The 27,129-nt window shown below is 32.1% G+C and overlaps 1 protein-coding gene across 2 annotated transcripts in view; it reads left to right on the top strand.

Moving 5' to 3' along the window:
- The window catches only part of LOC145277886 (vesicle-fusing ATPase-like), a 104,682-nt gene that overhangs the window by 56,383 nt on the left and 21,170 nt on the right, over positions 1-27,129 (top strand). For both annotated transcript variants that reach the window (XM_080129877.1, XM_080129876.1), the window contains exons 7-16: positions 255-301; positions 2,526-2,614; positions 4,086-4,219; positions 5,871-5,937; positions 7,884-8,016; positions 11,359-11,433; positions 17,708-17,798; positions 20,456-20,530; positions 22,726-22,913; positions 24,500-24,592. In XM_080129877.1, coding sequence (XP_079986003.1) covers positions 255-301; positions 2,526-2,614; positions 4,086-4,219; positions 5,871-5,937; positions 7,884-8,016; positions 11,359-11,433; positions 17,708-17,798; positions 20,456-20,530; positions 22,726-22,913; positions 24,500-24,592 — 992 coding nt within the window. The remainder of the gene's footprint in view (positions 1-254; positions 302-2,525; positions 2,615-4,085; positions 4,220-5,870; positions 5,938-7,883; positions 8,017-11,358; positions 11,434-17,707; positions 17,799-20,455; positions 20,531-22,725; positions 22,914-24,499; positions 24,593-27,129) is intronic.

Here is a 27,129-nt window from a genome sequence, read left to right as displayed (position 1 = left end):
GTTAAGATTGCAATCTAATTCTCTTAATTCCTTCTAGAAAATACTTTGTTCAGGTCGTAATTATTTTCAAATAGCTACCATCTTAAAACAAGATGTAACTCGGTTTTCATTTATATAAAAGAAGCTGAATTTTCCCCTACATTAAAAACAACTAACTTTACATTTGCAGGGATGCAAGTAAATACAAACACTGGATTAATTTCAATTTTGTATCAATAAAAGTTAATGCCTTTTTTTTTCTTCTTTCTATGTAGTATTTGATCTCTCAAAGAACATTGATGGAGGTGCATCTACTAGAGCTGTAAGTTATCTCTTTTTCTTTTCTTATTTATTACATCATTGACAAGCAAAAACGATCATCAGTTTTTCTTTTTTACTGTTATTTTACCCCAAACAAGACGGTGCGACTTGGACGTAAGGGACTACTATTTGGGACCAATTTGTAAGGAGTTGAGCAGAGAAATGTCTGTTCACATTACACTTGAACTTCTGCATGGCAGTACAGCCAGGGAAGCAGGGACCTGGGAGGATTTTCCAAAGTCTAGCAGTTTTGGGAAAGAAAGTATTAGAATAGGTTTTCCACTATCTAAGTATCTCTACAGTGAAGAGGTGGGATTTTGTTGCTTTTGCGGTTAATATCTCCTGTTGAAACCTAGTGGAGGATGATCTCTTTTTTTGCCTACAGCTTCTTACAAAAGAAACATTCTTAATCTTTCTCTATCATTAATTTCATTGTAGCTACTCGACTGAGCTCCAATCTCTGCTTCCCTCTGTAAAACCTTCACAGCAAAATCTTATTTAGCTACAACCACTCTAAAAACTTTTCTTTTCTTTCTTTGTGTATCTAAATGAAACTTTCCAAGAACTATACAATATCATAAGGCTGCAAAACAGCCACTTTTAAGTCCATTCTTAACAAATTCCTGTCAATCCATTCACTTCAACAATAGAAATCTGACCATTACACTCATTGTTTTAAATCCTCTTGTTCATTGCCGATTGACAATTTAATTAACCATTATCCTCAAGTGGCCTCTGGGCCTTGATAAGTGATGACACATTAAAAAATAAACAAGACGTGAGAAACACATTATATTAAGTTCTTGACTTGTCTAGAATTTCTTTGGGACATTCAGCAATTGGATCTTGAACTGATTCCTGATCCCAGCATTCGATTTACATTCTGAGGAATTACATTGTTTGGTGGCCTAATCATTTTTTTTTTTTTTTTGATTGTATTTTCATTGTTTATATTATGAAAAAGACAAATAAAAACAAATGATGTAATTTAATTTTATAATACAGGATGTCCCAATAAAATATATACACTTTAAATGACCATAAAACCAACATTTATTATAAAGAAAGAAAAGTTTCATGCATCAAAATACTGTGAACAAATATAGAAACCCGCTAATTATCGAAAGTGTTCAAAATATTGGCCATTGTGGTCCATGAACAACGCTCATTGATTGAATTGAAAATGTTCCTAATCAGTTCAATTGGTATGTTGACACATCTTCTTTCAATGGTTGCTTTCAACTCATTCATTGTAGCTCGTTTTGTGGCGTGAACCCTGTGTTTAACATACCCCCACCCACCCATCCCCAAAAAAGAGAAAAATCCGGGGGCGGGGGGTCAAATTCGGTGAGTGTAGACAGTACTCGATACTTCCTCTTCGTCCTAACTATCTGTTTCGCAGGTGACTATCAAGATATGCTCTTACGTCATGATGATAGTGGGGAAGTGCTCCATCCCGCTGGAAGTGCCATTCTTTATTTCTAAACATCTCTTGGGGAACATGGTATAGTGTATTCACGTAGCAAGTTGAGATAATTTAAAAAGTGTATACATTTTATTGGGACATCCTGTATTTAATTAAAATGAAGAGCAGTAGAAACTATGTTAATGTGTAAACATCCTCCAATTCACAATAAAATGGGGTTAAAAATGGATGATTTCATTTGATGCTGCCAAGATAAAGCTCCCTTCCTTTAGCAACTACATAAAGCTTTTCAAACGACATCCAAACTCTTCGGACTGGCGTTCTCAGGCAACATGAGTTGGAATAAGTACATTGAAGATGTTGCCAAGTCTGCTGCAAAGAAAATAGGCTCCATCTACCAGGATAGAAACATCTTATATCTGCCGGTATTTTATATCTCTATGAAATCATCATTCTTCTATGCATAGAGTACTGTTACCACAACTGGGCTGGTGTGTTAGCCATTAGCCTCTCTCTGCAATGATATCTATAATAGATATTTAAGCTTGTCACTGACTATTGAAAAAAAGAAAAGATTGAATTAAATACAAAAGTTGTATAAAAGAAAAAAAGAGTGCAAAAAGTTTGTATAAAGAACACGTTATTAATGAAAACTTTACAATGTTGCCATTAAATGTTATTCTTTGTAAACAATGATTAGTTTTTTTTTTTTTTTTTTTTTTTTTTTTTGCAAATGAAAATTATAGAATTCTAGAATGTGGCTTTATTTTTCTCTTTAATTTAATCTTTTTTTATTTAGGGTTTAACTGGAGTTCTTATTGGTAACTCTAACATAAAATTTCAAGCTTCCGAAACTTCATCCATCAGTCTGGTTGGCAAGAATAAAGGGTTTGTTATGCAGTTTCATTTGTTTCTTTCAAAATTTATGTATTAATTTCTACTTGTATTGCTATCATTATAAACTTAGGTAGTTATATGTAATACAATAGGTATCCAAAACCAAAATTTTATTTTCATTAAATCTAAAAACTTTTAATGTGAACACATAAATCTTTGCAAAACATAAACAAAGATACCAAATTTATTTCCATAGCACAATTAGTTATCAAATCATGACTATTTAAAGTTTGTTGGAAAATTTGCCGTCTTGTGTCCAGAAGTCAAATTTTCTAGTGTATATCGAAAGTGCAGATTTTGAACAAGTGAAAAATGTTTGTACATGTGTAATACTCTCATATTTTTTTTTGTCAAAATGTTTCAGTCAATGTTGTAATCTCCGATCTTCTTCAGGTACATTTTGTTGATCTTTTAGCAGCTTTAGTTTGACAAAGATTCCAAATTTTGACAAGGCAAACTTAAAAGATGGTTAGCAGTTATACTAACCAAAACATTGTGAGAATAAGATTCCAGATGAAAATAGTAATCTTAATAAATCTAAATTATCAATCATCATCTCAAAAATTCTAAAACATAAGCACAAGCTAGATTAATTTAAAGTTCATACAAGGAACAATGCAAAATACAAAAGGCCTACACACTTGTAAGAAAATGTGATCATTTTAAAACCTCCAAGTACACATTTACCCAACTAACACCCAACTAACATTTAATGTTGGGTTCCTGGATGAGAAGATATGATGTTCTAAAGGCCAAAACTTTTAGAAACTCTAGGGGTAACATTACTGAAAATGTATTTTTGGTAAACTAAAGAGTTGTGAAAAATGAACAGAACTTGAATTAAAAAAATATATATTTTTATGAATTGATGTTTGAATTTTAGAAGCTTTGAAGGCTGAAAATTCAAAAAAAAAAAATGTTAGTTTTTAATTTTAAAAAATTACATTAATTTTTTTTTAAATCATGGATGTGTGTGTTTCAATATTTAGCAAACAATAAAAACGGATTTCCACTTAAATTGCTATAGCTTCCTATGGATGGAAATTCTCTGGTTTTTGGTCAAAATCCGATTATTTTTTAAAAAAGAATAATGTTAATTTCAGCCAAATTGCTAGAGCCTTATCTTCTCATTTTTCATTTCTATTTGACTGGATTTTATTTCTCATTCTCCCTCTTTCTTCATATCTTGATTTATCTTTCTTTCTCTATTCCTGTTTGTAATGTCTTCCCTTTCTTTTCCCTCTTATGATAATTCTCTCTGAAAACTGAAAATAATAATTTTTTATGGAAGTAAAGACTTCAAGCAATTTACAATATGTGTTTCTCTAAAGTTTTTATATCTTGATTTTAATTTTTTGCCATTTTCTACTCACATCCCTAATTAATGTTATAATGAGGTCATTCTAAGGTGACCCTGGAGAAATAATTAATTGTAACTCATTTTTTATATTTTTCATTTTAGGTACCAATCGGTTATCTCCCCTGACTGGGATTTTACTAAAATGGGAATTGGTGGTTTGGATAACGAATTCTCTACCATTTTCCGACGAGCATTTGCTTCCCGTGTCTTTCCTCCTGATATTGTTGAAAAACTTGGTGAGCTGTTAATTACTTATGTTCCTGTTATAAGAAAAATATTCGTTCAAATTGATATCAAATATTAAACTATGCTATTAGATAATGAATGTGATAAATTATTTTATTTCATCTTCTATTCTTTATTTTTTTTTTATAGATTAAATTAAAAATTAATTGAATTAAACTCAGTCTGATTCTCAATTTTTGTCATCAATATGCTCTTTTCCACGGTCAAAATTTCATACTGAATAGGCATTTTATTTTACTGAATGTTGGCCCATATTGTTAAGATTAATAAAATGTAATTCAAAAATTTTTTCAAAAAAATTTCTTTTTTGTAAAGCTGACGTTTTTTATATAAAGGTAGGTAACTCTATTTGTCCATTACAAACTTACTTCCCTTTTTTCTGGAAGATAAAAATATTTTAGAAAAAAAAAGGCATGTAACGTTGTATTGGTCGATTACAAGAGAAATTAAGCTTAAATATTTGTAAAATATATTTTTACTAAAATATAATAAAAGAATCCATTAAAGAATATAAAACAATTCTTTCTTGTACAAACACAGACTTAAATTTGTTTTTTAGAACATAGTATAAACATTCATTAAACCAAAAGATTAAAGATCTGTAGACAAATTAAACATCACCATTGTAAATGAGAATACAGTTTAAAAATAAAAATAAGCAGTTATTATTGTAGTATAAGTAACTAAATATATTTTCTGTCTCCGTATATAAAAGCTGATGTTTTTTGTTGTAGAAATCAATATGTTACCAGACAAATAGGTTTTGATAAAAGTTAAATTTTTCAACGAATCTAAAGACACAATTGAAATTTTCCTTCCATTTTAGCTGAGATTACTTGGGGAAATTATTGGTTAGTTCTGACTAACCAAAATTTATAACTGAAATATATTAAAATATAAAGAAACAAAATTCACTGGATTGTAGTTTTATTTTTTCTTACTATAAATTATAATCATCAAACAGACACTTTACATACTTTAAATAAGAATGAAATGTTGTTAAATTTGTCAAATAAGTAAAAAGATAAAAGAGTTAAATCTAATTCTTTTTAAACAGTAATAAATTATTACTACAGTAATTAGTTTGCATTTTACAAGCTAATTACACATTTTAGTTCTTTAAATCATATTAATTTATTAATAAAAAATATTTCTAAAAATATTTTTTATTAATAAATTAATACGATTTAAAGAACTGGTATTTAGTTAGTTCTTAATAAAGTTATGAAGTATTAAAAAGTTTTTTTTTATTGTAAAATTCATTGACTCTGTCAGATTTGTCTCAATAGGAACTATGGAGCTTGTCACATCTTGAGTTTTTGCAATGTTAGTGTGCATAACACAGCTTTTACCTAGGCAATCTGATGCTTCCATAGTTAGAAATGGGTTGTTGGCTGAACTGATATGAAGCAGCAACTGAAATTGGCAATGAGGATAGTGCATCACTGAAGAGCATCAAAAAATGTATTTTTCAATTAATAATTCATAATTAATTGACAAAACCATTTTATATCTAAATAAGAACCTTAAAGATATGTTTATATGAGAAACATCGCTAATTTTTCTCATTATAGAAAAAATATGATCATTTTATTTTTTCTGATATTTTTGGATTTTAATTGATAAATTTTATTTTCAAAGGTGTGCGCCATGTGAAAGGTATTTTGCTGTTTGGTCCACCAGGTACAGGAAAAACTTTAATTGCCAGGTAAGATAATTATACATTTTGTTTTTAATGAGTATTCATTTTTTTTTTTAATGTTATATATATTCATAAAAATTAACAAGAATTAAAATATGACACAAATCAAAAATGTCCAAAAAAATTTTTCAACAAAAAAAAATCAACATAGTTAACAGTTTTATTCAATATTTCACTTTAAGTCAGTTTTATCCTGGTTTCAGGACTTTAAAATCAATCTCGTTCTTACTTAAAAATCAAGGCATTTTTAATAAACATAAAAATTTCTGCCCCCCCCCCCAAAAAAAAAAAATAAATAAAAAAATAAGCAGGAATATGTATACTATTCCATATAATAAATGTAACAATATCTACGTTGACAAAACTCCGAAACAAAAGTATACACAAACATAACAAATTCATCAGTTGGACAACAGTCACAATACTTTTTATTTGCATGTGTTAAATTTAAATCACAAATTTAATTTCCATAAAGCTTCAGTAATTACATTTATTTATGTTGGCAATATTAGAGCCAAGCCTTATCCCATCATCCAAAAGCCATGTCAATTGGGATTCTGGTTTCTTTCATGTGTCAGCCACCATTTATGGAATTACCAACTCTGAACATTTTTCAAATTTCAGTTGTGGTTGAAGTTATCTAAATCTTCTTCATAGTCACTGTGTACCCATTGCTCTTACAATTCAGGTGCAAGTCTATAAATGGGCCACAACAAATCTTTTATACAATAAAAATCTGAAAAAAAATCTTTATAATGTACATACTTGTCACTGCATGAAGATGTCATATTCCAAAAATTACGTAAATTGATCAAGTAGTTTTTTTTTTATTTAAGAAAATCAAATATTATCGGAGGTTTAATTGAAGATTTGGCACACGCCATCTTGTTTGAGAGATAACGCCACTAACGACCCCTGGCGGAAATATCGGTCAACAAGGGCAGTACATGCAGACCATCAAATATTTTATCAATCAAGTACTTTTTTTTTTTTTTTGTTTTTTTTTAAGAAAATCAAGTTTTACGATTTCTAGGATAATAAATAAATAAATTGACTTCTTTTAATAAAGAGAATGTGGAAAACACTAGTTTTCTTTTGTTCGTCTGAAAACAGACTTTAATAAGCGAAGTTCTTTTTTTCTTTTTTTTTTAAGAAAAAACAAATTTTACAATTTTTAGGAATAATAAATAAATAAATTGACTTCTTTTAATAAAGAGAATGTGTCTTTGGGTTTGTATTACTGTACACATAGATTCGAAAAAGTTGTCAAAAAGCGAATAAATGTCATCAAAGGCAAGATAAGTTACTTTTCTACCTAACTGGATAATTTTTTAGTGTTTTTATCCAATGTAACATGTTTATTCAGTCCGAAACACATACAGTATCGTAAAATTTGATTTTCTTAAAAAAAAAAAAAAAAGTACTTGATTGATAAAATATTCGATGTCTGCAAGTACTGCCCTTGTTGACCGATATTTCCGCCAGGGGTCGTTAGTGGCGTTATCTCTCAAACAAGATGGCGCATGCCAAATCTTCGATTAAGCCTCTGATAATATTTGATTTTCTTAAATAAAAAAAAAAAACTACTTGATCGATTTACGTAATTTTTGGAATATGACATCTTCATGCAGTGACAAGTACGTACATTATAAAGATTTTTTTCAGATTTTTATTGTATAAAAGATTTGTTGTGGCCCATTGTACCACAATTCATTCCTCTAACCTGCTCATTTCTAACTATCCTCACATTCTTATTCCTTCATTATTGTAGTCACCCTCTCTCCTTCACTCCTACCTCACTTTTCTCTCTTCCATTCTCTCTCGCTGTTCATCTTTTTTTTTTTTTTGTATATTTTTAGATGCTTTCACTATTTTAATTTTGCACAATGTATAAATTATAGAAGATAAATATAAACGCTTATATTATTACTTACTGTTTTCTTCTCATTCAGGAAAATCGGTAAGATGCTAAATGCAACAGAACCCAAGATTGTGAATGGCCCTCAGATTTTAGACAAATATGTTGGCGAGTCTGAAGCAAATATCAGAAAATTGTTTGCCGATGCAGAGGAAGAAGAAAAGGCTGTAAGTTGTGACATTTTATTCTGGAGAGAAAGCAAATTAGACATTTTTTTTTTTTTCCATTAAAAATTTTACTTCTTGCATCATGTTAGGATTTTTTTTGCCTCTGTTTTAGACTACAGGAGTACAAAATGGTTTTACCATTTCAGTACACAAATGATTTAAAATAAGGTCCACAAAACAGCCAAGTATCAAAATAACAAGTATTTTGTGCCATTGAAGTTTCATACAGATGTCTTATTTACTTACCTCCTCACAAGGGCAGAGTTGAACACATGATCAGTTTTTATTATGAAAAGAGCTTTCTGGATAAAAATAAAAATTGCTTCAGTCTGGAAGAATTTCTCCTTCAATGATAAACATATCTGTATATGACATGTTAATAACATATCTGTATATGACATGTTAATAACTCTGCGATGGCCTTCTTATGTTTAGGATTAGTCTGGGTATTGTTTTGATAGACATTATTTTTTGTGATAAACTGATAAAACTTTAGGGCATAAGGGGCCGGTGAATGTTAAGCCCATTCAGGATCCTGTCTCTTACTCATAAGACAAAAAACAATGTGTCTCCCTCATATCATTGAACAGTGATTAAGAAAAGATTGTCAGACATAAAGTTTATTTATACAAAATATGGTTTACAGAAAAGATTGAATTTTTTTAATAATTTTCATGAGTGGCATTTTTGGGGATGGGGGTGAATGAGTCACTCTGTATTTATTTCAAATTAATGTTTTCATGAAATTCTAAAAGTATAATGAAATAATTAATATTACTTAAACGTATCATATAGAGTAATTCTTTTTTTTAATTTTATTTGTGGAGGTAATGCAAGTTTCAGTGAGTGCATCCCCTAAATCATAAAGTTTACAAAAAAATAATATACCCATGTTACTCAACGTCTGTTTTTGGAATATATATTCTAAAATTCATTATGATCTGTGTGTATACACGCACACACATACATATACATATATATATATATATATATATATATATATATATATATATATATATATATATATATATAGAATAAATGACAAAAAGTTATATTCCAAAATTCGTGATGTTCACCATCTTATAATTTATTCTTTTAATTCAGTTATCTGTAATTACATTGAGCTTCTTAAATAAGGGTTGATATATATTATAAGAAAATATATTTCTACAGAAATATATATATATACACACACACATATATATCTACATACATATTTATATAATATATACATATATATACACACACACATATTTACATATATATACACACACAGTGTGTGTGTGAGAGAGAATATTCACTTATATATACCAATCCTTATTTAAGAAGCTCAATATAATTACAAGGAATATAATGAATGAATGAGAAAAATCTATATTCCAAATTTCATGATGTTGACAATCTTACAATTTATTCTTTTAATTTAGTTGACACTTACAGTGTCATATATATATATATATATATATATATATATATATATATATATGACTTTTGTCATTCATTTATTATATATATATATATATATATATGTAAACTGCGTCAATCACTTTATTGCAGATGACTAAAATATCAATATTTCACTAAATATACGTCACAAAAAAATGAAAATTGTATCATAAAAATGACCATTTCAAGATTAGTTATTTCCCAAAATTTTATTCAGATCCATGTGATATTCATGAGGCTATGACATTTATTATCAAGTAATAAATACTGTTCATCGCTTTATTGTAGGTTTTTTAAAATGCCAAAAAAGGGGTGACTAACGATTATTGAAAAGGAAAGGTTTGTACTGGACTTGCAGAAGGATTGTTCATCAAAGATTTAGCTATGAAGCTGGAAAGGGATCCAAGAACTTTGGCTTCATTCGTGAACAACCCGAACATCAAATCCAGAAAAGATTAGGGCACCAGGAGAAACCTTTCACATCCTGATATTCGCAAAATTCATAGGGAAGTCAACCGAAACCCAAACAGCAGCAGTGCTTCCATTTTTGCAAGAGCTGGAATCGCTCCAAGATCCAAGCAGGTCTGATGTAATGTGTTGAATGAGATGGCAAGGAACATCAAAACTATTCCAAGGCCTCCATTGAGCAAAAAACATAAGGTAAAGCAAATGGCTTGGGCACAGAATTACATGAAAATGGATTTCCAACGTGTCCTATTTAGAGATGAGACCCGTGCTACTCTTGGTGGTCCGGATGGATGGGCCAAAGTTTGAAACTCGAACGGAACTCCAACCCCTTACAGAGTTCGTCGCTAAGAAGGTGGTGGAGGCATCATGTTTTGGGCGGGAATCATTTGGGGTAAGTTGGTTGGACCATTCCGAGTTCCAGAGGGTGTAAAACTTACCAGCAATGCGTACATGGCCTTTTTGCATAAACATTTGTCACCATGGTTATATTACCTACCATTGTCTTTTTTTATGCATGACAATATACCATCCCATTCTGTTAGAGTGACTGTAGCCTTTGTTGAGTCTATGGGCTTCTTTGGAGAAACCCTCATGAGCTGGCCACCGTGTTCTCTGGATCTTAACCCCATTGAACATCTCTGGTCAATATTGAAAAGAGGTGTTTATAAGGGAGGAGAGCAATTTACTTCAAAGGATGCCCTGTGGAGAAAAGTAGTTGATGGTCGCCAGAACCATAACTCTTTTCAGATCTAACAATTGACTTATTTCGTGGACAAAAAGTTATTTAAAGTTATTTAAAAAAAAATGGTGGATATGGTAATAAATAATTCATTTATTTGAGGCTTAGCACCTACGATATGCTTTTGTTTATTATTCTTTAACAGAAAAATATAATAAAAAGTAAAGTTTTCATGATTAGACATTGTATTTTTGCCCTAATACAACATTTTAAGAGATTTGCAATAAAGCGATGGACAGTGGAAATTCCTTGATAAAGAATAAAATGTCATAACTTTGTGAATATCGCATGAATTTTAATAAAATTATGGGAAATAACTAACCTTGAAGCAGTCATTTGATTATACAATTTTTATTTTTATGTGACATATTTAGTGAAATATTGATATTTTATTAATCTGCAATAAAGCGATTGACGCAGTTATGTGTATATTTATATACACACATATATATATATATATATATATATGTATCTACACACACACGCACACACACATATACACCTAACATTATAAATATAGAGATACTGACATCAAGACACAACATTCATCATCATATTCAATCTAACGTTTGACATGCGTTAGATCGTTTTTAGAAATTGTCTTCGCAACTAATCTATCTTATTATTAAAGAATCATCTATTGCAATTTCAGTATTTTCTCAAGGGATTTGTTTTATTTTTATTTTCAGCGTGGACGAAATAGCAAACTTCATATTATTATCTTTGATGAAATCGATGCTATTTGCAAACAGAGAGGCAGTGTTGTAAGTGTTTTTCCCTCATTATATAAATATATACACTTGCAGGATGTAGATATCTCTCTCTCTTTCTCTCTCTCTCTCTATATATATGTATACATATAATTTGCTAATTGAAAGAAACCTATTCTTTTTAAAACCAGAAAAAGTTGATTATTGTTAGTAGTTGTCAACCTTTTTTTGAAACTTAATACATTTAAAGAGATTCCCTAGTTTAAATTAGTTGTATATACACACACATTATTTTTCATATATTATTTTTACTATAATGTATCTTTCAGTTTTGGAAGATTAGAATTGCACTCTAGAGCTTTATTTTGGCACAAAATCTGAGGTGGCTGGTGAATGTCTTTCCACACAGTTAGTCTTCAAGCTGACTGTTCAAGGATTGCTGTTGTAGTTAATATCCAAGGCTTGCATATATATATATATATATATATATATATATATATATATATGATATAAAGCTGAATGTCTGTGTGTGTCTGGTCACGAATAAGCTCCTATATGGTTGACTATTTTAAAAAACTGATTACATATAATCATAGAAGATGTATCAAGACACAGGAATGGGTATGTTTGATCTGGCAGAACGGTGGTTCATTAAAATTGTGGGGTCTGTGTTTGCACCTGGTCCACAAAGTATGGAAATAAAAAATTTTAAATTTAAAAAAAACGTTTACAAGTATTTTTGATATAGATGTACATAAAAATACTTTGATAAGTATGTTTTAACTTAAATAGGGATGGTATAATAAAATTGTGGGATCTGCGTTCACGCCTGGCCTCCATAGAATGGAAATAGGCGAAAACTTTAATAAAGACTTTTCATATCTATCTGTGTAAGTATACTTTGATAATTATGTTTCAGTTTGAAGAAATATGGTATAATAAAATTATGGGGTGTTCGTTCACACCTGACCTCCATAGAATGGAAATATGTCACAAAGTTTAACAAGGTTTTTTAATATAGCTCCACAGAATATTGTGATAAGTGTTTCAGTGTGAACAGGTATGGTATAATAAATTATGGGGTTTATCTATTTTATTTTTACTTTCATCATATTTTGCTTTGGTTTTGATACTCCCAAATTTGAAGTTATCTCTTTACAACGCTTGCTTTTCATAACCTATCAATACTTTCATAAATCAGAGTCCATTTTCTGTAGGCTGTTTTTGAACCCAGTCGGGTACTTTTGCTAGTATATATATAAAACAGATCTGGTTTGTGAGACATTTTCCCTGCACAACTTCAGAAATTCCATTATTTAAATTATATAATATGTGAATATTAAATTTATGATTGAAACTTAATATGTGTGAAATGAATGCATTCTTAATTTCACCTATTTTATAATGGATTGGTTATACAAATAATTTTTTTTTTTTCGAGTAGTGTGCTGAATTTTATTTGTTGCAGTTGTTACAAGATTGGTGAAACTCAACCATCCCTTTGATGTTATCTCGAGTGTCATTTTTACAATGGTGCAGTGATTAGAGTACTTGGAAAAAATCAGTTGTAAAGTGATATTCTCCTGAAGATTGAATCCTCAGGGTAGGCGACCAAAAAATACAATTGCGAATTACTTAGGACCTCTATCCAGTCATGGCTGATGGAACAAGAGCATGCTACCCCTGTGAAGTGAATAAAGAGTTCCATTCAAAATTCTGTCCAGATTTACAAATTCAACAGAAATATTCCCAAGTTCGACAAGATACATCCAAAAGTCAGAGGTTACATTGACCGAAACGTGAAAATGACACCCAAGATGAGAACAGTAGTCTAAAGATTTTTTTTTCTTTTTTTTTTTTTACATGGGGATCACCACTTATCAAGGCCCGGAAGCCACTCGGGGATAGGGGTTATTTTGTGTACAATAATCAATGGGATAATATTGTATTAATAATTGGTATTGGAGATTTCATAAAGTGTCTTACTTAAGGGGGTGATTAATCAGGAATTTGTTTATGTTGGACTTGAAGACATCCAAGTTGTAGTCAGGTGAGAAACAGGCGAACGGAAGAGAATTCCACAGGCATGCACTTCTCAGAAAAAAAGCTATGTTCATGGAATCTACGTTTTGATTTCGGCACAGATAAAGAGTGGGGCAAATTATTGACAGTGTTTTTAGCTAGACGGGTGTTTATCATGAAGGATTGGTGAGGGGGGACCAGAGATTGGAGCTCGGACGAGCACTTGCCATGGAAATAACGATAAAACAAGGACAGGCTCGCAACGTCTCTTCTGTGGGAGAGAGGTTGCAGGGAAGAGACGAGAGCATCTCCCACTAAGCCACAAAGTCTATTTTGTACTTTGTCAAGGCAGGATAGGCTGTTTTTTGAAGCTCCAGTCCAGATTTGGCAGCAGTACTCCATCTTTGGATGTACTTGGCTTTTATAGAGATAGAGATTTGCATCAGTAGTGAGATACCTTCTGGAGCAGTAGAAGGATCCCACCATTTTCCTAGCGACATTGGCAACAGACTTGATGTACATGTTCCACTTCAGATCAGGAGTAAAGGTCAAACCAGAAACTTGTCAAAACATGGAGCCTCCCCAAGACGAAAGCCATCCATTTCAATTGATGCCAGATGAGGATCAGAGCGTTGATGATATAAAAATAGGAGCTTGGTTTTAGATGCATTAAAAGTAACCAGCCACCTCTTCCCCCACTGTATCACGCACTCAAGATCAGAGAAGAGAGAATCAGAGAGAACTTTGTCATTTACGGCCTTTGATGTATTGTCATAGATGGTCATGTCATCAGCGTAGATGTCAACAAATGATTTAAGTATGTGTTTTGGGAGATCATTGATGTAGATCAGGAAGAGAGTTGGGCCCAGGATGGACCCCTGGGGGACTCCAGCATTAATACTGTGGGCCTCTGATTGCTGCCCATCAACCACTACTCTTATGAACCTATCAGAGAGAAATGATTTAATTATTGAGAAAACATTTCCAGTTATACCGTAGCTGGAAATCTTGTGAAGTAGGCCCTTCTGCCAAACCTTATCGAAGGCCTTTGATATGTCAAGAGCAAATGAAACCTTTGTCGAGATTCACTAATCCTATGGGATATAACATCAGCTGTAGATCTAGCAGAACGGAAACCATATTGCATATCACTAAGGAGGTTATTTCTGCTGAGGTGGTTGACTACTTCTTTATTTAATATGGAGTCCAGTAACTTACTGATGACACACAAGAGACTTATTGGTCTGTACTGAGAGAGAGATGACTTATCACCTGAGTTCTTAAATACAGGGCATACTGACGAGGTTTTCCCGGGTGTTGGAAAGCACTTCTCCTTAAGGCAACGCTTAAACAGTTTTGTAAGTATGGGGGCAAGTTCTTGTCGAAGCTTTTTCAACACTATAATTGGAATGCCATCTGGGCCAGTTGCTTTACTGCAATCAAGGTTCTTGATTAGTTTGGCGACCTCGTGCACAGATATTTGTATGTTGGATAGTGTGTTGTCTGTTATAGGAGGAAATACAGGGAGTTGATGACCTCCGTTGCAGAGGGTAGAGTTAGCTGCAAAGTTCTTGGCAAATAGTTTGGCATTGTCTGATGCTGATGAGATGACCTCAGATCCATTGATGATGGTTGGGATAGAACGCACGAATCTGTTCAGGATCCTGTTTGCTATTTGCCAAAAGTGATGGGAACCAAGCCTCTGCTCAGCTACTTTGGATTTGACGGACTGAACATATAGCTCTCTTGCATTTTTTATTACTCTTTTACAGTGGTTGCTGGCAGTCCTGAAGGCAGCTTTAGTCTCAGTACATCTATTACGTTGGTAGCTATGGAAAAAGTGATTTCTGTGTGCAATGGCAGCAGCACATTCAGGGGAGAACCATGGCTGGCTGTTAGGTTTTTGTTGGAATTTTTTGGATGGTATGAATCGGTCTATGCCTACAAGTAACCATTCGGTCAGGTCTGATACTATAGAGGATATATCCTTTTTAAACATGGAATGAAGAGGTAGATCAGATATGAATGTACGGAAGTTATCCCAGTCAGCCATAGAGTATCGATATACAGTACGGTGGAGAGGTACATCTGAAGACTTATTGTATTTCATTTTTATATTAACTGATACAATTATGTGATCGGAAGATCCCAGGGGAGATAGAATGGAACATAAACATAGCTCAGGGGAAGTTGTGAGAAAACCGTCTAGAAGGCTTGCATACTGACCAGTAGTATCGGGCACACGGGTGGGTTCGTGGACAATCTGAGTGAAGTCATAGGCAATGGCAAAATCATGACAGAACCTCCCCTCATCATCTGTCTTATTTGAGTGGGTCAGCCATTCCACATTATGGACATTGAAGTCACCGCAAATGTGAATGGTTGCTGAAGGATGAGCAGACAGGATAAGGTCAATTTTCTCAGATATACTTTTAAGGACAGTAACCCCGTTGTTGTGGGGGCGATAGAGGGCAAATATGAATGCGGTGGTGTAAGCAAGTGCAACCTGGAAGCACATATAAGGTAAATTAGGGTCTTCTCTGGAGATATCTCTACCACACGGGAAGCCATCTTTAATGTAGGCGCATATTCCATATCCATGGCGATGTTGGGGGTCAGATTTAGATGTTAAGTTAGAGTATCCTTTTATTATGAACTCATCTAGGGAAGTGGTCGGCCCTATGCCAGTTTTGCTTAGAAAGAGTAAGTCCGGTTTTGTCTCCTGTAATTGGGTTTCAACCTCTGGAAGGTTAGAACGTAGACCCCTGATGTTGGAGAAGGAGACATGATAGTAGGGGTCTACATTGGAGGATTGGGTTCTAGGTTTATTCGGTTTTTTTTTTATTTTGAGATATTTCATGTTGAGTTTTTGGAGTTTGTGGAACAGGTCGACAGATTTGGTTAGAGTAGGACAGAGAGGGAAAGTAAGAGAGAGAAAGAGAGGAAAATTTTTTTTTTTTTTTTTTGTCGCACATGATAAGGTAAAGCTGTAACAATTACCCACTAGTATGGCATCGAGAGGCCCTACTAGAAACTACTGCATGTTCCAGAATCTATTCAGCAAATGGCAATACAGCAGCCCCAGTACTTTACACCTGCCTACAAGGTTCGGGTCCCTGACTATCAGGCGGGTAACGTCAGCCTAGATGAAACGTTTACCTCCAGCACCCTTACTAGTGATGTGGCTACAAGGATAGACATAGAAACAGAAAAATTTCCAACATCACGAATTATTGCCGACCTGGAAAGCAGCTTTTTCTTCACCCTTTGTCAGAAAAATCACTCATTGGAAATGAGGACTGAGGGACAAAAAAGGAGAAGCGAGACTTACTGGAGCTGCCAATAACACAACCACAGTGTATTATCTATTCTCCATTTAAAAAAACAAAAAAATGTAAGGACTTATTAATATCTACTTAATATAAGTCCGTTAGTCCATTCCCAGTTTAGGAGAATATTTGAAAATAATCTTCCCTTCCATAATTATGCGTGAATATTTTTTTTTTTTTGTATTAATTTAGTTTGGAAGAACCCGTTTAAAAGCTGGTTAAGAGTAGAACAATTTGGCTTAGGTACTAAGTTTAGACTGGTTAAAAAATAATGCATACTGCTGAGGAAAAGCACTTTTCAGTGTTTAGTTAATAATGCAGATATAATTTGGAGAAAAAAAAAAGAGCAAAAGAAAGATAAGTGCAGTTGAAATGCTCAGAAATTTAGTCAAACCTGGAAAAAAAATAAATAAATGAATAGAAAATAATGTCTGCAATACATAAGTTTTTGCGATATCAAGACAGGTGGATTTCAAAATTATAGATAGAAAATGGCATAACTTAGCTTTTGGAAGAGTTTGACCGTGCGGTCTTGAGTTCATATCGAGGAAGAGGGAATAACTAGTCGTCCTAACAGGTTTGTGCCGGGTACCTAAAGGGAAGTGTTGGGGGTGGGGGGTGGCATCTTGGGTTCTGTATTTTTATTTATTTATTTTTTTAATTCAACAATGCTTTTGTTTTATTTTGTTGGCTTTAACTACCTCGATAGAGAATGTTTGAGCATTTTAGCTTATATAAGACCGTTACTCCGTTCCCAGTTTAGGAGAATATTTTAAAATAATCTTCCCTCCCATAATTATGCATGGATTTTTTTTTTTTTTTTTTTAATAATTCGTATAACCAATTCTCATATCCAAAATTCAGAAATAGATTTTATTTTGTTTTGAATATACTACATAAGAAAGTAGCAAATAGTGTATCCATTTTACAAAGTATGTTCTAAGTATCTAGTGGTTAATATTGTTTTTTCTTCTTAGGGTGGTGGTACTGGTGTACATGATACAGTAGTGAACCAGCTTCTTACTAAAATTGATGGTGTGGAGCAGTTAAACAATATTCTTGTCATTGGTAAGTAAAAACCATTTTTTTTATTTGTTTGCTAGTAAGGTAAAATTTAGTGCTCAAGATTAAACATACATAATATCTATGACTTGCTCAAGATTAAACATACATACTATCTGTGACTTGCTCAAGATTAAACATACATACTATCTGTGACTTGCTCAAGATTAAACATACATACTGACTTGCGTAGTAGAACTGAACAACAAAATTAAAAAAGAATAATGAACAAAAGAAACGCAGAATGGCTTATCTGAGTATTTGGAACTGGCCGGAAGTCAAAGCTAGAAGTTTGAGTAGACTCAGACAGTACAATTTATAGTCTCTGTCACAAGTTCTATACGTAAATATATTAGCTGAGTCAAGTGTATATATTGAGTGATCTTAGCAGTTGGGTGGTTTTGTAGTGCTCTGCTGCAAAGTGGAGGAAGAGATTACCAATTTGAGATCATTACTTTTTGTTTACTACTAGCAAGTTTCACCAGCTTGCTATCGTTTCACAATTTGATTCCTTTATTTACTTGAAATCATTGAAACGAAACTAATTGCTAAGAAAAAAATGTAACATGCTGCTGCAGCCGAGATTGAACTCACTACACGACTTAGTCATGTATTTTAAATCTTGTTGGTAGCTGAATACTTGATGTTTCGCCAGGGTTATCAAGGGTATTTTTTATTGTGATGCCATCACTAGATGGGTTGCCTACCACGGCTTAAGAGAGGCCCATCTACGCTCGAGAGAAAGATAGACCACGCCAGTTTCCCAACCTGGTATTTTATCTCGCAGTACATACAGCGCCTCGCCTTTCCAAATGGTCACCCATCTGGTACTGGCCTGGCTCAACGTTGCTTAACTTTGGTGATCTGGCAAGAACCGGTGTATCAACATGATTGTGCTGACAAAACTCTCTCTTTCTCTCTAGATAAGAAAAAACAAAACTAATCAATAAGAAAAGAAAGAGAAAACTACTCTCTCACTCAATGAGAAAACAAAACAAAACTGATTTAGCAATTTTTGGTTCTACTGCAGATATGTTAACAGTTATTTTTGAATGCATATATCATATACTGGATGAGGCAGGTGAAACTGAGATGGTAGCATTTGATATATACAAAGCCTTCAACCCGATCTGGCAGGATGGTTTTCTTCAGAAAATATATTTTTACGGTATGACTGGAAGAACTTTTAATATAGTCACGTCCTACTAAGCTAACAGTATGATCCAGATTGTCCTTGATGGCCATACATCCAAACAACATCACATTAGTGCACGTGTCCTGGGGGGTCAATATTTATTATTCCTGATTTTCATAAACAACCTCCCTGATGAAATTGTGTCCAAGATGGGTATATTTGTTTATAGCACAATGCTATATTCTTGACATGCAGACACATATATCCAAAGCAATGGTTGGATTTTTAGAACATCATCGCCGTTCTATAATAAAATGGGATTAAAAATGGATGGTTATATTTAATGTTACTATGACAAAACCTCCTTTCCTTTAACAATTATAAAAACATTTTCAACCGCTGATTGTCATGGATGATAGCGCCCTGTCAATTCAACATTTAGACTCTTCAGCCTAACATTCACAGGTAACATGAATTGTAATCAATACAGAGAAGATAATGCCAAGTTTGCTGCAAAAAGATGGATACCAACTCAGCTAGGAAATTTTTCATACTTGCAATTATCCTATATTTCTATAAAACCCATGCATTCGGTACTATTATCATACTTGAACTAATGCACCATTCATGACTCTCCCTCTCTCTTGGACAGAAAACAAAAAGAAAATCTCCAACTTAATAGATTATACATTGTCTACCAAACTCCAGCTCCTGTCCCATCACTGAAATGTTGTATCACTGTGTTTGTTTTACAAACACTTTTGTGGAATGTGCACCGATGAACTTACTGCATGTGTAGCCCCCCCCCTCCCGTCAATTTAAATACTTCTGACGATTCATACAAGTTCCATCCTTTCACTGTAGAAGTCTCCAGATGCCAGAAAACTTTCCACTCTAATAACTTCTTTCCTGAAATTGTTTGCCTTCGGAATTCCCTCCCTGTTCCTTTGACGGTACCAACATGAAGAAATTTAAATGTAATGTGAACTAATTTTTTTTTTCTCTAGGAAATCTGATCCCTTAATTCACATTAACCTCTTATGTCTCAGGAAGGGAGGGTAAAACAAAAAGACAAAACTCTATCTCCCTTTATTCTTTTTTAATAATAATAAGTAAATATTTTTGTGTCTATATAAAAGTAAAAGAAATTCTTTACCTTTTTTTTTAATTATTATCAAATATTATTGAGGTTAAGCCTCTCCTCTTTTGCTCATAAAATTTAAATTTGCATATGTGATTATTCTTTCCTCAGACATGCATGTATTCAGTTTTGTTATATTCATAATTATTTAAAGATATGCTGTCAAAAAAGATCATTTAATAATTGAGCTTACAACCCGAAAGTGGAAGATTAAAAAAAATTAGAAGTCTAAATCTGATTTAAAAAAAAAACAAACAAAAAAAAACTGAAAACTTGTTCCAAAAACATATTAACCGATTAGAAATAAAAAATTTGTCAATAAATAACTACTAACCTTGACCTTTCTACCTCCATTACAATCTGATTATTTTTTCAAATTATTTTCAGGTATGACAAACAGGCGAGATTTGATTGACGATGCCCTTACACGACCTGGTCGTATGGAGGTGCAGATGGAAATTGGTGAGTTCTTTACCTTTTGATCATTTTTACCGGGTGTTTTACCATGAAAACATATTGTTGAATATCGTATATTATATAACTTCTTTGAAATAAGGAAATGTTCTTAACAGGGAAATGAAAAAGATGAAATGAAAGATGTAGAAAGACAAAAAGAGATAGTAGAAGGCAGAGGAAAATTGCCTTTTCTTTCTCTTTCTTTTTTTTCCCTGTCTATTTTCCTTTCTTTATTTCCTTTTAGTTTTTGTACATCTGAAGAAGGTATATATATATATATATATATATATATATATATATATCAGATGAAACAAAGGATTTTCTAGTCATCTTTATACCATGTATGTATGTGTATATATATATACACACACACACACAGAAATAAAAAAGGAACAAACCGAGTTATGTGCTCATCAATGTTTTGTCTTTATTTCAAGACTTTCTCAAAATAAAGATGAAACGTTGATAAACACATAACTCGGTTTGTTCCTTTTTATTTCTCTATTTCGTCGGAATACTATTTCCATTATTCTCATCATATATATATGCATAATCATGTTGACACACTGGCTCTCATCAGATCACCAAAGTTAAGTTACGTTGAGCCTAGCTAGTACAGATGGGTGACTAATTGGTTATTCTAAGCACTGTATGTGCTCTCTGCTTATCTCTGCATTGTATCCAGTCATCCTGAACATCCACTTGCTATTTAACAACGCTGATGCAGAAGAGGTGTGCTTTGAGATTGCACCAGTCTTGTCACAAAAATTCCACGCATGTGCAAGCATCCTTACTGTCAAGACTGAAGTAAAGCTACCATATATATATATATATATATATATATATATATATATATATATATATATATATATACAGGGTGTCCATAAAGTTACTATACAGTCTTATTGTTTTATTGTATTATATTTATTTATTATATATTTATGTTAATATTTTTTTTTTTACAGGTTTATTTAATCAAGCAACTGTATAGTAACTTTACGGACACCCTGTATGTATGTATATATATATATATATATATATATATATATATATATATATATATATATATATATATAGAGATGTTGTTTTGTTTTGGTTTTAGCGATATGTTTGGAATGAATTCAATTATTTACGAAAGTGCATTTTTACCTAAATGCGAGTTGGGAATAATTTTCCCTTTTAACCAATTTGATACCCCCACATGGGGAGCAGTGTATATATTATTTTTAAAATGTAATTATCCACTGACACATGTTTCATTGTCTACAACTCATCAGAGTGGCTGTATCTAGCGAGATTTGAAATATATATATATATATATATATATATATACACACACACACAGTATTTGTTTTTAGTATTTCTATATACATAATGATTTTAACTCTAAAATCATTTGTTATTTTGCTTATTGCTTTTTTTCTTTGAAATTTAATCTTTGTTCATGAAGGTTTAAAGCTTGTTATAAGGATCTATTTAATAGATCCTGAAATGTGTTTTTGACTCAATGTTAACCTCACTTGTTAGACCTGTCATTGTAAAAAAAAAATGATGTACCAGATCTGGACCTTGGTTTGGTTTTGAACTGATTGTGAATATTTCCACTGGAAATTGTCTGAATATGTGCTGAAAAGGAAAGTCATAAATTTATCAAATTTTACTTTTGTGTTTTTAAAAGTGATAATAAAGATTTTCTGAAATGCGAGTACACCTGGAGAAATGTTGTTGAGTGATGAGTTTTTGGAGCATGATTACAAAATATTATTTATGTCATAAATTTTGTATTCTATTGAATTAAAATATATAAGCTCTGTTTGACATAAATGTTAACCATTGAATTTAAGTTTTTTCTTCAGTATTTAATATATTCTGGAGATTCATAATATCTTATTTATCAATAAAATTTTGTGAATTCTTTGCAATATAGTTAGTTCTTTAACTTAAATTTTCCTTTATGACCCTCCAAATTGGGATAAAAATAAAAATTGCCCCAGTCTCTTTACTGAGCCAAGACTGAAAAGATTAAGTATAGTATCAGAAGACTCAGGCAATTTTTATTTTTATCTCAATCCAGAAGACTCTTTTTCGGGATGTGGATGTTAATTTTAACTCCATGTTGCTCTATTAATTATTATTACAAATCTAATTGTATGGTTTAGTTTTTCGTTGTGTTTGTCTTTACATGTTTTCTTTTTGTACAGGCCTTCCGGATGAAAAAGGCCGTGTTGATATTTTGAAGATTCACACAAAGTCAATGAGGGAAAGCAATTTACTCCATGATTCTGTTGACTTGAAAGAACTAGCATCAAAAACCAAAAACTTCAGCGGTGCTGAATTGGAAGGTCTTGTCCGCTGTGCAGTGTCTACTGCAATGAACAGTCTCATCAAGGTGAGTTGCTCCTTTTATTTTATTTTATTTTTGTTTTTTTTATACCAACATGCATTAAGCTGTGTGTGTGTGTGTATGTGGTGTGTGTGTGTGTGTGTGGATGCATCTGCTCCAAAATTTTTAAAGAAAAGCTGAGTTATCCTCTTTTCCCTTTTTTTGTTTTAATATGTATCTCCCGCATTGAAGATTGAACCTTCAACCTCCAAAAGAGTGTCATTTACAACAGAATTTTATTAAGCTCTTTATCCGCAAGGACCCATAACATAACAGATAAAGTACTTGGTAAAATTCAGTACTGACACTCTTCTAGATGTTGAATACTTAACAAGCCACTTCAACTGTTTTCTGATTGGTTGAAGTTGGATCTTGATAACCAATCAAACTTTGAGTATTTAACCAATTAAATTTGAGGGGTTTTTTTTTACAGAAATCAATTTTTCTGCTCCTGCTGCTAATTTGTTGTTGTCGTTGGTGCTAGTTTGTTACTTTTTATTAACTTGGAAAATGGTTTTATCAATTAGGAAAAAACTTAATAAATCAGAATTAGATCTTACCAATGTTTCTGTAACATCACTAAACAAATGCTGAAAGAACAACAATAATGCAAGAGATTGTATAAAAAATGTAGTTTATTAGCTGGGCATGTGAATGAAATGAGCACAATAAACAAACAAGATGATATTAGAAAGACTGATGGGATAAATATGGTTTCTTGAAGATGACAAAGATACAAAGATATGAAAATATGTGTCTGAAGTAGACAACATTCTGATTTGGGAGGGGGCGGAACACAACAAATTCATAAACACAGCATATATCTTGAAATAGATGGAACTAATGTTTTTTAGGAAAGATATGTCAGTGGATGATTTGGAAATTGATGTTCCTTTGATCAGAAAGAGGATAAAACGATTGCTATAGATATGCCTCTCGAATGGCAATCTCGGCACAAATAAATATTTCTCGACTTCAGCCATTTATTGAAAGATGTATAAAAATGGTCTGAGCTGATGGTGTCCGGGAAATTGATGGAAGATGTTTTTGGTTTTGAAAAGTTCATTTCATTCATGAAAAAAAATTCTGATTAATTTTCCAACATCTGAATATATTTGCAAATTGTTGGTGACATTTTTCTGGAGGTTGAAGGTTCAATCTTCAGTGTGGGCAATACAAAGAATACAATTGTGAATTACTTAAGACTTTTACCCAGTAATGGCTGATGGAATGAGACCATGCTATCTTTGTGGATTAAATAGAGGATTTCATTCAAAATTCTGTGCAGATTCTTGAGTTTAACAAGATACACCTGAAGAAGGTTGGAGGTTACATCGGCTGAAATGTTAGATGAATATTACTTAAAATGAGGACAGTTCAAGGTGGGAAGAGTAGTCCGAATAATCCAAATTATCAATTATCATCTAAAAAAAATTCAGAAACATAATTTATTTATTTAGGAGGGGGGAGTCATTTCCTCTGTTGTCTAACTGAATAGGGAAAAATGTTTGCATATAATAGGCCAACGCGGCTGAACGATTTGAAAGTGTGAATGAATTAGAAATGAATGTAATTCTTGCTTTGTTTTTCAGGGTTCAGCCCAAGTTGAATTAGCAACTGAAGATGCAGAAAAAGTCCAAGTTACACAGGATGATTTTCTCAGTTCCCTTGATGACATTAAACCAGTAAGTCTTGTTGAAAGTTTGCAGAAAAAGATCAAAAAGTTTTTGAAAACCAACTTGATTTTTCTTGTTATGTCTGTAATGTGCTAATAATTTGTGATTATGGAAGTTATGTGTTTAATGACTTCCCTTTAGCTGTTTGTGTACTCGGCAAGGATCTATTCTCAACACTCAATCCAACAGTTTTAACTACCTTGTCGTTGGGATTAAATATTGTCACACTTGGTCCTACACACTAGGAGATGCACTCTCTCATATAGTAATGAGGGCTATTTTTTCTTTTTACTCTTATTCATCCCAAGCAAGGTACAGTGCTATTTAGATGTAAGGATTATTATTTAGAATCATATCTACAGAGACGCTATGTAGGGAGTTGAACAGTGTGATGCTTGTTTACATTACATTTGAACTTCTGTGTATCAGTACAGCCAGGAAAGCAGGAGATCAGGAGGGAATTACAAAGTCTTAACAGCTTGAGGTAAGAAACAAAGTAGAGGCCTTCCAGCATCTGGAGATCTCTACAGTTAAATGGTGGGAATTTGCTGCTTCACGGGTTAGTCAGGCGAGTATTTACATTGGGAAAAGAGGGGGCAAGTACTATGAGTTCATCCGAGCACATTTCGTTTAAATATTTGTAAAACAGACACAAATGCAACGTTGCAGCAATAGGACGGGTTGGAGTTTGCTTGATAGTGTAGGGCCTATTAGGTTGGGGATTCATTTTTGGGCTCGGTCTAAAAGAGAGAGACTCATAGTAGATGCACCAATCCAGACGCAGCTTTGGCGATGTTTTTCATGTATTTGTTCCAATTCATGTCGCATGTGAATGCTAAGCTGAAGAGTTTGAAAGAAAAGCTCTCAGGTTGCGTATTATTAGTCGTGGCAATTAGTGATTGAGAAAATTTCTTTTATTAAAGGAAAGTAGCTTAATCTTCACAGCATTAAATGTTGCCATCCATTTATGTCCCCATTACACTACAGACTGGAGGTCATTCTCTAAGGTTTCAGCCATTGCCTTAGATATATGTTCATTAGTTTTTCCCTTGTGTCTGTTATAAAGCATGGTGTCTTCAGCAAATATATCCTTCTTGGATGCAGCTTTATCAAGGTGCCATTTATGAATATCAGAAATAATAAAGGTTGGTTTATGAGGTGCCCTTACTGAAGAATACCATTGATTTCATTCTTAGCTAGTTTTGTATCCAGTCAGAGTACTCCCATCCTTCAGAGGGATCTGGCTATCTCTGTCATCTGACCTTGTGTCACATTTTGCTTTGTGGAGTAAGCAAGTGAGTAAAAAATTTTGTTATTGTTTTATGTATTAGATTAATAACTTCTTTGATAGAATTTAGTTTTATTTGTCAAATTTTTATTTTCTTTTATATCCTGAAGATGATTTGCAGCATATTTTAATTAATATTTCTGTTTCAATTTACAAAACAATTAGAGAAACATAATTTTGAGAAAGTTTCTCTTGTTAAAGAAAGGGCAATTTAGAATATTCAACAATTCAAACAGCTTCTGGTCTTGCAACTCATCCGAAGTAAACAGCTAAAGTACTTCCTAACTTCCAGCGTAGCACTACTGGAAACGGTGACAAAGCAAATCAGTTCCTTCACTTTTATTGTTCTTCAGTATTTCTATTGTGAAGCGATTGAAATAAAATATAAGAAAAGGGCATTATTGAAAAATATACAATAAAAGTTAACAAAATTATACAGATAAAACTAAAAAGACTAATTGTGTTACAATTAGTCTTTATTTGCACTTTTAATAACAAAATTAAAAAAATAAAAGTTTTTATTTTATTTGAAGTTTTACAAGAAATATATGTTTATGAAATCATAAAAATAAAAATTTGCGTTTTAATTTCAATAATTCTTAATTAAAATAAAACTGAAAAACTTTTCAATGATTATTAAATATAAAAAAAAATTAAAGATCGGAAAAACATAATAAAAAAACAGAATACATGCACAGAGGCGATATAGGCGTGAGAGAAAAAAGTGAAGGAATTGATTTTCCCTGTTAAGCTTCCGGTAGCGCTACCGAATTTTTAAGATAAATATGTTTATTTATATATTTTTTTTGGTAAGAAAATGTTTTTCTACAGAAATAATTACTACTGAAAGTAAAATATTTTTATAAATATAATAAATTAAAATAAATAGAAAAAGAAAATGAATGAATGTTAACATAGAAAAATATATGAATTTTTCACATATAAATAAATTAAATAAGATAAGTATAATTAAAAGAATCCAAAGAATTAAAAAGGATTTTCAGATTAAATAAAGGAATATAATATAGTTGAGTATTCAAATTAAGTAACACCATTTACTTCTAAGGAGTTTTAAAACTGGAAATTGTTTGGATTGGTAAATATGCTGAATCGCTAAAGAAACTAAATATTATTCTATTGATGTCCTTCATTTTTTATTTTTATTATTTATTTTATTATTATTATTATTATTATTATTATTATTATTATTATTATTATTTTGGTTTGTACACTTTTTCCACTTATTTTCCTTTGCATT

The sequence above is a fragment of the Euprymna scolopes genome, chromosome 6 (assembly GCF_053919585.1).
Source record: "Euprymna scolopes isolate OS-2025 chromosome 6, ASM5391958v1, whole genome shotgun sequence".
Lineage (NCBI taxonomy): Eukaryota > Metazoa > Mollusca > Cephalopoda > Sepiida > Sepiolidae > Euprymna > Euprymna scolopes.
The sequence above is the reverse complement of the archived record's forward strand: the minus strand, read 5'-3'. Positions and strand labels throughout refer to the sequence as shown.